Raw genomic sequence first — 11,849 nt, 5'->3', positions numbered from 1 at the left:
ATATTTAAAATCTGTAAATTATGTTCATAATACTTCTCTGTATAGTTATTCTACATATTGTAGACCTTGTATATTCTGTACTTACTGCTTATTGCACTTCTGGGTAGATGCAAACTGCATTTCATTGCCTTGTACCTTACATGTGAAGTGACAAAGTTGAATCTTATCTAATATATATATATATATATACACAACCTTTGAAACAACTAAAAAAGAAATGTCTAACTTTAGCTGTTATAAATCTTGAATGTTTTGTCACTTAAGCCTGTTTTTTTTATTTTTTTATAAAGACACTTGGCAGATTACTGTTGCAGTGAATAAATATATATATATTTAGCGCCCTCCAAGTATTGGCACAGTTAAGACAAAGTTGTTTTGTTTGCTGTGGAGTCAAGAAATCTGTAATTATGTTTAAAAGATGAATATGAGACCAAACTACAGAATGTCACATTTTATTATTGGGTGATTCAACACAAAGATGTTTTACCAGTTAAGAAGAGTTTCCTCTCTGTATCTGATGTGAGCAGAAGTATTGGAACAGTTGCCTCACAGGTGTTTCTAATATGTTCAGGTGTGTCCTGTTGCATTCATTCTTCAGATATTAAAAGCAGGGAATGTGTCTTATCAGTTATGTCCATCGCTTCTGCATTCTAAGTCTTGAATTCAATTATGACACACAAAACCAGGATGAAGACGAGGAAGCCAACTCTGAAAAAAAGCAAGCAATTTGGATGCTGAAAGAAAAGAGGAAGTCAGTTAGAATTATAGGAAAAACAAAGGACATGGAGAAATCAAGAGTTTGGAAACTACCGGTGACATCAGCAACCAACAACGCCCTGATCGGCTGAGAAAAACAACAGCAGTTGATGACAGACAAATCATAAAAGCTGTGAAAATGAACTCTAAAAAACATGTCCTCCAGAAAGCTGGGGTTATGTTCTGTCAATCTACAGTCCGCAGGAGAACTGGACACAGAATTACAGAAGCTACACAGCAAGATGCAAACCTCTGAACACCAACAATAGAAAGACAAAATTCTTCACACATGTGAGCCAGAGTTTTGGAATAAAGAGGAGACTAAAGACAGAAACTCCCCAAAACAAACAACAGCTGGAATTGGCTGCATTAAAGGCTGGAGAAAAGCATTTCAAAGCATAAGACCAAGAGTCTGGTGATGTCTATGGGTTGCAGACTCACTGCTCTGATTGCATGCAAGGAATCTAAAAACTAAATACTAGCTTTTAATCTTTTAAATCTGCCTTAAATTCAACTGTTCCAATACTTATGCTCACATCAAATAGTGGGATAAAAATGCTGTCCTTTTTATTTGGTCAAACATATATCAAATATGTCGAAAGACCTAATAATAAAAAGACCTAATGTGTGTGTGTGTTTAGTTAAACTGGGAAGTTAAAGTTTAATGCTATAAAAAATGCACAGCAATATTGAAAATGCTGTTTAAAATTTTTGTATGAAATCAAAATACATCTAGCAGAAGCACAGTTTTTGATTCTTGAATGTTTTCAAACTTGTCTGAGAGAAAACAATGGAGTATTTCAGTTTTATTTATTGATTTATTTTGGACTGCGCTCTCTTGCTATATTTATAGCGCACTAACAAGAAAACAGGAAATGTTGAACTGGCAGCTGTGTGATCAAAATGTGAGTCAAGGTCATCCGAAGCTGAAACATAAAACATGATTTGAAACACAACAACCAAATAATGAACACATATATAAAAACTTTGAAAACAATTATATTATCTTGAGAATGCTTGACTTGGGCTTATGAAATCTATTTCTCCGGACTGGGATCAAATCCAAGAGAGTTACCTAGACAAATTAATGGGCTATTATGAGCACAAAAATTAGGACACATGAGTCAGGTACACAATGACCGAAAAAAAAACATAAATAACAAATATATTATCATATAATAAAACTAGCATATATTTGTTTATGCTATTCTGTGGCTCAATATTCAGCTGTTATTAATTTTCATTCATGACCAGTGGAGGTCGCAAAAGTGTTTGTTTTTGCGTTTTCTGCGTTTAACATTTTTGAATGTCACAAGAAACTCCCTTTTAAGATCCGTTATTTAGCAAACTTTGGACACACAAAGAATGAATTACTTGAGGAATAATTAGACTGTTGCATTTTGTTCTTTGGTATATTTAACGTTTAAAATAAATAAAATTATGGCAGGACATTTTTAAAAGATACAATTGGATGCAACAGCAATGGACATTTGCTTGCTAGTCTGCAAAAAATCAACGGCATCAACATTTAGGAGTTCACTAGCATATTGGTGTTAAACCCACAAAACTTTCCTTCTGATTTCATGTAGATTGTTGTAGCCTATGTGATCCTTCTGTTACTCGTTTTATCTTATCTTGGACCACTACAATAGTTATATTTGCCTCGACAGGATATAAACAAAATTGCTTCTGATGGTATCAACGTGATTTTCCAATTATAAAACGTCAGTGGCAGTCCTTGTGTATATTTTACTCAATATAAATACTCTACCCTGAGGGACAAAGTCTGTCTGGCCACATTTAGAAAGTATCCTTGTGGTTTCAGGTTTCAGGTTTCAGCCTTGTTTCAGTTTGTTCACTGGTCACATGTATAATCCCAAATTAATCATTGCATCATTACACAGTTATGCTAGCGGGTCTTCCTGCGTACAGTGCATAGGCTACCTCACAAATATCAATTCTAACTTAGTCCATTAATGTGAACATGTGCTGTCTTGAATGTGAGGTAGCGGATACTAAATTCTATGATTCATGGGGTTTTTTACTGACTCACATTTATTTCCTATGTATTGTATTTTAGTTTGTCTTGGACTTAACTATTTCGAGAAATTCAGCCTCCTCACTCTTAATACTATACTGTTGAATCCATGTTTACTTCTGCATGAGATGTGTTTGTGAAGTCCTGCTCTCAGCTCTAAACTCGTCCTAAGAGCGGTCGCACAGCAACACTATTCTCACACATACTTTGGCAGTCAAACCCATTCAGGTCATTGTGTAAAACACAGGGCTGCACAAAATACAGCTCATTTGACACATAAGTCATGGTTTCGGATTGTTTTTCTGAGGGGCAGCTCTACATGTACTAAACAATGTAGAGCCAGATACCATTTGAGTGATTCAAATGATCTCATTTAAACTGAAATTAAGCAACTTGTGCTTGCATTGTGCAAAATGACTAACAAGTTAGCAAAACCTCACCAGGACAAAGAATTTAGATTAAGAGGTTTTGTAATACTAGTTGTCATGGTTAGTCATGCAGAAACTAGTTTTTCTGACAAATAAGCAAGGAAAATGGATATTTGAGGCAATGGTTTTTAAACAAATTCTGTTTTATTAAAATAGCACACAAACAAACATGAAAAAGCTACCATACATTCAGAGGAAGAAACGTTGAGGTTTACTGCATCTTGTCAGTACGTGTCCTACCACATTATTCAAAGACATTCAGACGTGTTAAAGTAGTCAGAGAGCATGAAAAATGTCAGTAAGACTTTACAGTAAGGTCCCGTACTTTTTTAACATTGTCATATTATTGCTTTTGCGTTCACTTGCTTGTAGTGTTCAAAGCGATATTACCAACACTGTGAAGTTTTAATCAACAACTTCAGTTTTATATGTTCCATACAAAGTATCATAGCTATGAGCAATTATAGAGTGAAAAATAAGCACATGATCATTGTTTTTCCACTGACCTCATCATGCCATTAGCTGAAGAGGAAAAGAGAAAAGGAAATGAACTCTACTTTCAGTATCAAAACTTTTCATATGCTTGCATACCAATATATGAAGACCACAGTGAAGGATGTATAACACCCTTGGTTAGTACCTACTATTATTTGAGGTAACACATTTTTCTTTTATTTCATCAGCATTATGGAGAATCTGTGCAGTCTTTGTGATGAAAGTTGTTGGCTACTGACATCAATATTCATTTTCTCAATGCAGCAATCTTTGTTGCTTCTTCGCTCTCAACAACTGGATTCCTGTTCATGTTAATGCATTAGCCTGCAGTTACTACGTTCATTTGGCTAACACTTTTTATGTAGTAAGGTAGTAAGGTTACATTCATAACATGCTCTTGATCGCTAATACACCACAAAATAAAAACAAAATTAATCAATCCTTATATTTTACAAAAATACATCGAAAAAAGCATGCTGTACATTTAATAGCAATACGCCTATTCATCAAAAATGTCCCAACCTCTGTATAAAAATAATGTGAGGTTGTATAACAAATAAATTCACTTTAGGTATAAAATATGGTGGATAGATGAAGCCGTTAATGGGTAAAAACATGTAAGTTAAGCTTTACACTGAGGATAATACAATTTGGGAAGACAAAAAAAGACATTTTGTGGAACAGACTAATTTAACATTAATATTGTTGTTGTTATTACATGTGTAGCATGTAATAATGGAAAAATAATGTACGTTGTACAGTAATGGGATTTTCACAAAAAAAAGGGGTTATATTAAATGCCAATTATGAGACGTGATTTTTTCCTATGAGGACCAGAATAATTAGACACACAAGTTGAATATGGCGATAAAAAAAAAAAAAAGTGCCATAACAGTTCCCAGTACTGCAACACCCCAAGACATGCAAAATCACAACAATTCATTAAAGGCATAGTTCCCCTGATAATAAAAATCTACAAAACTGTCCAAATGGTTCTAAACACATGTGTTGGTGTATTGTGATGTGAGAGAACAACAGCGGACAGACTTTTTCACTGGAGGAAGTGTTGTTATAGAATATGGCCAGAAGCGGTGGATTAGAATTTAAAGCCTTAAAGATGCAAAAAGACATTAATAGATGGACTGGATTACTTGTGGATTACTTTGATGTGTTTATTAGCTATTTTGACTCTCATTCTGATGGCACCCATTCACTGCACAGGATCCACTGGTGAGCAAGTGATGCAATGCAAAATTTCTTCAAATATATTCTGATGAAGAAACAAACTCATCTACATCTTAGATGGCCTGAGGGTGAACTATTCCTTTAAAAACAACCCATAATAATAAAGTTTTTTATGATCTCCCTGAGGAGAATGTCTCACTTTAAGGTCATCTCTTGTCCATCAAATGAGAGAATTCTTGGAAAACTTACACTTGAAAATCAGATAAGCGAAGATTAACGCCACTGCCACCACCACGCCGACTAAAACAATAGCCCAGAATGTGGTCTTCTCTGTGGGAGAAAAGACAACAATGATATTACAAACAGAGAAATCAGTTAACAGCTTCAGCAACAGAAGCATGTCTCTGTTGGTTGTACAACACACACACAGCCAGCAGCAGTGCAGCAGTCCTGGCGCGACCTGGCAGGAACACAACACCAGTGTACCAGAGACTACAAGAGACTATTGTGGCACTATTCCTCATTTCGCATAAAACTGCCTGATGAATAATTTAATGCAAATTTCAAGCTTATTCAAGACCACAAAAACATATAAAGCGGTCAATACTGTGAGATTAACATAATCGACTTGTGTGACTGAATGTCACAAACACATGCATGTTTCCTTCCTGGAATAGACTACACCCTGATACACCCTTTATCAGAAGTCATTAGCCCAAAATGCAAAAATACGAAAAGGTTTGCACTTCTGGTTCTTTTGGTTAAAATGCCTGAAATTAGATCTGTGTTTAACACAAGATCAAAATATTTTCATGTTTAAATTTAAGATATTCATGTTATTCTACAACCTAAAAAATTAATGTAATAACAAGCGGCTAAAAGACATAAGAGGTTTGCAGGGACATTTAACATTAAGAAGGACTAATAATAATAACTAGTCCACTTTTACAGCCTCATTGTGTTTAATAATTGCACTCTTGCACACTAGTCTAACTTAAACTTTATATAGGGAAAATGTTTTATGAAAAGACTAAAAGTCATCAGAATCATAGTGTTTATAGAATAGTATTTTCATTTGAGAAGGTTATCATGATGAACAAATATATTTTCTGTAATAATCGAAATTCCATGGGAAATTCTACTGTGTTTTTTCTCAAAGGAACCATGGGTTCATGATTACTGCAGAAATATATTGAACAGTAAGGGCTAGGTCACACAGAACAGATTTTGGCTTTGAATATTTTCCAGATGAGATGTAGGCATTGGAACGGGAAGAATTGCAAGGTCTTGAGATGCGTTTTTTAAAAGTTAAACTTCTCTTAAGCTTTTCTGAACACCATGTCATGCAAGATGCTTCAAAAGCTGTATCACACTGACATAGAAAGACATGAAAGTGTAGTCAAGTGAAATGGGAAAACATCCTGTAGGATGTAAAAAACACTAAATCAAATTTCAAACTGATATTGAGAGAAAATCTGAGGCAAGGTGTCATTAATGTTTATTTGATCAAAACTGACCTTTAGATTTGAGGATGAACACTTTGCTGTCACTTCCCAGGATGTTTGTGGCGTTGCACGTGTAGTTTCCTGGACTGAGTTCTGAGGACTTGAGCACTGAGGAGCTGATCTTCTCCTTCAGATCATCTGAGGACCATGTGTAGTCAGGAGCCGGGTTTGACTTCACTGTACAATTTAGCATGACCTTCACATCTTTAATGATGGTCTCTGTTGATCTGGAGTGTCGTGGTTTATCTGAGGAGGACAGAGATACATTTCTCAGCACAACAGCATAACGATGAGCAGCTGTTAATAACAGATCACTAAAAATACAACTGAAAACTTTTTATCTGGGTTCATTCAATTCATATCTAATATTTGATAAAATAATTTCAATTAATATGCAAATCACTGTCTGAAATATGACAGTTGCACATCCTTCACACAGAAAATATAAACTGAATTATATGGCTAGCTTAGCAATACTAAACTTACAGTATACTTCGACATTAAGAGGTTCTGATGAACTTGTAAGAAGAGGTTGAGGTCCTTCTGCTCCCAGATCCAGCTCTGCTTCACACCAGTATTGAGCTCCAATATCAGCTCTGTCTGGACGGATCAGGAGTGTGACAGTTTTATTTACTGGAGTCTTGTCAGTGTCACTGAAGTTGGTTTGATGCAGCAGAGTCTGATTTTTGTACCATTTGACAGTGAGATTCTGAACAGGAGCCACATCATGAACGTCACACTGGAGCTCATACTGCTGTCCCTCTTTCATTGTTCCATTCACAGTGCTGATGGACACACTGTCTGGACTCTCTGTGGAGGAAGATTTACACACTCTGAAATCTGCTGTGATGAATCTACATTTATTAGATATTTCTGAGAATTAACAGAAAAAATATCAGTAACAGAGAAACTCACTGTAAACAGTGACTGTGAGATTTACTAGACACTGTGCACCATCAACTGGATTTATGAAGCATTGTACACTCATGTCCCATTGTGTCAGTTCTGACACTTTCCATGTGATCAGACTCTGGTTTTTGGTCATAGGCACTGCTCCCTCACTGGCTTCCCATCCCATCCCTTTATGCACGACTGATGTTTTACAGTTAACTGCAACAGAACCGCCGTATCTCACAACAACTCTCTGTGGGTTGAGCTTAAGAGGACATTCAGCTTCTGCACCTGTTAAACACATTGAAGAACAGAGTAATTGCATTTATTACCTGAAAGACTGAACAAAGTTTCACCTATTAAGACTTGTTGTTCTTTTTTTTTTTCTTTTTTTTATTGAGGATTTGTTGGAGTTTATTGACCAACTGCATCAAACAAAAAATACAAACTGCAAAAAAAAAAAAAAATGCTGTTGTATTATGGACTATGACAGTCCATGACTCTTTTAAAACAAGAGGTTCATCGGTTCTTACCATCTGGGAAATTAAACTAAGAAATTCACTGACGCAGCAGGGTCATTCTAAATCATGTCCCTCACACAGTGTGTGTCAGTGTGGGCATAACCTTTTACCATGTGCTATTGACTTTTCTAAAGACGACAAAGAAAAATCATTAATTTTAAATTTTCATTTTATTTCAGTATTTTCTCCATAAATATTTTTTCTGTCCTGGCCCCGCCTTCTCAACCTTTCTGTTTTAGCAATCAAGAACATGTTTTCACAGGAAATAAACATTTTTTCATAATTCAGAAAAAAAAATATTTTATAAAAAAAAATATTTTCCATGGGTTGTGTCAACCCTGTTTTCATCATAACACACTTGTATTAATATAATTACAATTAACATTTTTAAGATAAATGTTATGACATATGCATACTGATCATAAACACAGCTAAAAAGCTTCCTACAGGTGGGCTTCCTTCACAAAATTTAACATCTAGTACAGTTTTCTCATAGGTAGAATGCAAAGTGTTTCAATACAAGCATTTCAGTCAAATGTTATTTATGCAACATTTCAAACATTTAACCCATGAGGGAATATCAAGCCATAGCAACAGTTTAAAATTAGACAAATTCCATGAAAAAAAAAAAACCGTCAAATTTCACTGATCACTGGTTGAGAGGAGAGATGGCTGACAGATCATGATGGAGGATTTGATCCTGAGCTCTTGACAAATATCTGATCTTCTTTTACACAGAGCACACGTGATCGCGAAAGCGAAAGTAAAAAAGTGAACAACAGCTGCTCATTCAGAAGATGATCAAATTCTCCGCGATATTGATGGCGGCTCCCTGATGCAATATTAAAATGTTTGCGGGAGCACTGGATACAAAAATCCCGGGTGCGCGAGATCAAAAACTCACACAATGAAGGGCGACTGTAAAATACAAAGCCGATTTGGGCGATTTAGAAAAGCATTTTTAGGTCCAAAAAGAAGACATGTCTAGGAAAGAGTATGGTCACCTTAGGTTACATGAACTGTAAAACTACTAATTCTCCTACCTTAATAGATAGGACATATCTATACCAATCCACAGGTTGCATGAACTGCTGAAGAGTTTGCCAGCACTAAAAATCTTGAGTAGCCTACTTGCACACTTGCACTTGTTATTAATGCATTTGGAATGAAAAGGGGGCTTTATTTATTTTTAAATAATGCTTGTTTTGCATGTTATATATGTTTAATAAAAACAAGTTCTGTAATAACCAATTGTTCCAATCCGGACATTTTAATGTAGACTTTGAGAACGCCTGGTGTACAGTAATGAATTAAATCAACATTTTAATGCAGAGACAATAAAAGTCAACGACGCCCGGAATCTCTCACATGAAAGTAAATGTTCAAAACACATTCATTGCCGTATGCTACTAGATAATTATTGTTTTCGAGAAAGAATAACAGGGAAACAAGTGAATACAAACCACTGAGAGTCGCAAACGCCAAAACTGCCGAGAGATAAACAAGTCCATAAAAACACTGCAGCATATTGTAAGTGTTTGAGGGTAACCGTCACCATCGAGCAGACAAAAGCGCGTTTGAGGCGTGCGAATAAATAAACGGGTCGCCTCTGCGTCTGCCTTCAGAACTGTCCAGAAGCTCCTCCAGCGAAACCCCACCCAAAATCACGAGTGGCTACAGAAATGACACCATTTATACAGTTCACATTGAAAAACATGTGCGCAAGTTTCTGAGGTAAACTAATTCCTAAACATTTTCCAATATCTCTGAACATGACACATTTTAAAGGGATACAAACTTTCTTACCGACCCAGCTGAGAAAAAAAAATTGGACACCATTACAAAATGTGTAATGGTTTAACTGGTTACAATGGGACTTGTATTGGTTTTACTGGAAACTGTCATGGACCCTGTTGGTCTCTACTGGTCATTTGTTGCATTCTATTAGTGTCTTGATAAAACCAATAAATCCTGGAAGATGTTCCAAAACACACTACAGACAACTATTTTTAATGGTTTTAATGGTTAAATGTTGGTGGTTTGTAACGTTTGTAATTGCTATATTTAGTGGAAAACATTACAGTTTTCTGTGTTACGTTTTATTGTTTGTTTCTCAGTAGGCACAGAGACACTTTCACCTGCTGAAAAAACAACAATAGTTGACAATGGTCAATTGGTCTCCCAGCCTGGACAGCAAAAAGTGGTCAAAATCCCTCTAAAACCATGCTAAACCAGCTACAGCAAGGCTTGAAGCTTGGGCTGGTTTAAATTGGTTCGTTCAACAGGAAAATGTGGAAAAATTGACTATTTGGTAATCACATCAGAAAGTTATTTAATTGAAATAAAAAATCTCCATGTTGGAACAGTTGATGCATCATCCCTGCTGTGCAGCGATGCTTCAGATATTAAATGTATGCATTTAGCAGATGCTTTTATCCAAAGTGACTTACAGTGCATTCAGGCTAGAAATGTTTACCTATCATATATAGATATTAGATATAATGTTAATAATGTTTATTCAACATAAGAATAAAATCGTAATCACTGGCCATAATGTGTGTGTTTCAAATGTCTGAGATATGACTGTTACAGCCCTGCCTATTTTTCTCTTATTTTGGTTAAGGTTGCAGGTTCCTCCTGGATAGGCGGGATTCCAGTGTTAATTATTGGCACCTGTGGCACCCTATTTAAGAGGCTCATGGAGCTGTGATCACTCTCTCTCATTTTTGGTTTGTTTGTTTGAAGAGTGGGTTGATATTTTGTGTTCACATTTGTTTTCCACAACTCCACAAACCCAATTTCTAACAGCTATTTGATTTGATTTATTGGTTATTCTTTAATACTTTGACCCTAGACATTATTTGATTAATTTGAAATAAATTTATAACTGTATTGAAACCTACTTTTGTCTAAGTGTCCTCTTTATGTTGTGACTTTGAGCCGGGTCGTAACATAAATTGGGGGCTCGTCCGGGATCAAATTCTTGTTTGAAGTTGGGGTTTTGTGACTTGTTTTTCAAGTTTTTTGAGAGTGGAGCATGGAAAAGGTTCATAGTTATTGGATTAATAGAGGACTCCGGTTAGGTAGAGTGGTCCAGCTGGGTTGCTAGTCAATCCTTCCAACGGAGCACTGTTTGTTTTGTTAGTTTGTTTTGTTAGTTTGTTATTTTTGAAGGTATCCCGGGTGGAGATTTAATCTCTGTTGGGGGTGCGCTATTCAGGGCCTGGTTTTTACCAGGTGACATGAAGTTCAGCGTTTAAAGTGGCCCCGAGCCTGGTAAGCCTTTGAAGATTAGAGAGGTTTGTTTTTTTTTGTTGTTTGTGTAGTGTTTTACCGGAGTGGTTCTCTAGTATCCATGCCAATTGGTGTGGTACTTTGAATCAATGGCTAGTGTTGGGAACTTGTGAAAGTTATTTTGTTTGTTTGCTTTTGAGAGAGCATTTTTTTTCATCCCCACTTTCTTCAAATTGGTAAGTAATTTTACACCAATAACAAACGTAGGGAGTCAATATACTAATTAACATGCAGTTTCGTGGTAGCTACCTTGTTGAATATTGTCAGCAGTTCAGGAGTGATTGCGTGACTTATGAATTAATCTCTTTTTGTAAGAGTATTATATTGTTGGCATGCTACTTGCGGAGAGGGTTTTGTTAAACCTTTGTATTCGTTCTCCATAGAGAAGATAAGGGGACTGATTCTGATTTGTTAATCTGATTTGTTGGTGTAGATTAAATTACCATTAAGTAACTTTGTGGAAATGGAGTTGTGTATAAGGTAAATTTTTTTTTTTTTGGTGGAGTATATTTAAAGGATATTGTTCTGATTCGTGTGAACTCCTAAAGTGGCTACTTGTTTGAAAACTTAGAGGTTTTTAGCAATGGCTTCCAATGTGGAAGAATTTCTAAAAGAACCTTCAGAGGAAGCACTTGAGAAGTGCACTAAAGAGCAGCTTTTGTTGGTTGCTGCTCATTATAATATAGAGCTCACTAAAAGTGATAAAAAACTTAAGGAGTCTATCTTAAAGAACTTG

The 11,849-nt window shown here is 35.8% G+C and overlaps 1 protein-coding gene across 2 annotated transcripts in view; it reads right to left on the bottom strand.

The window, feature by feature from the left end:
• Positions 1 to 3,374: 3,374 nt before the first annotated feature.
• LOC127953313 (intercellular adhesion molecule 1-like) overlaps positions 3,375 to 11,849 on the bottom strand; it is a 32,683-nt gene continuing 24,208 nt past the window's right edge. Inside the window, exons 1-5 of one of the 2 annotated variants that reach the window (XM_052552457.1) lie at positions 9,283 to 9,489; positions 7,323 to 7,589; positions 6,894 to 7,217; positions 6,420 to 6,653; positions 3,375 to 5,232 (exon numbers count right to left, since the gene is read on the bottom strand). In XM_052552457.1, the coding sequence (XP_052408417.1) occupies positions 5,123 to 5,232; positions 6,420 to 6,653; positions 6,894 to 7,217; positions 7,323 to 7,589; positions 9,283 to 9,346 (999 nt within the window). In that variant the 5' untranslated portion in view covers positions 9,347 to 9,489 and the 3' untranslated portion in view covers positions 3,375 to 5,122. Of the gene's footprint in view, positions 5,233 to 6,419; positions 6,654 to 6,893; positions 7,218 to 7,322; positions 7,590 to 9,282; positions 9,490 to 11,849 lie in introns of those variants that run through there. The other variant, XM_052552456.1, reaches the window with a different exon arrangement.

The sequence above is a fragment of the Carassius gibelio genome, chromosome B3, assembly GCF_023724105.1.
Source record: "Carassius gibelio isolate Cgi1373 ecotype wild population from Czech Republic chromosome B3, carGib1.2-hapl.c, whole genome shotgun sequence".
Lineage (NCBI taxonomy): Eukaryota > Metazoa > Chordata > Actinopteri > Cypriniformes > Cyprinidae > Carassius > Carassius gibelio.
This window is presented reverse-complemented; position numbering and strand designations above follow the sequence as displayed.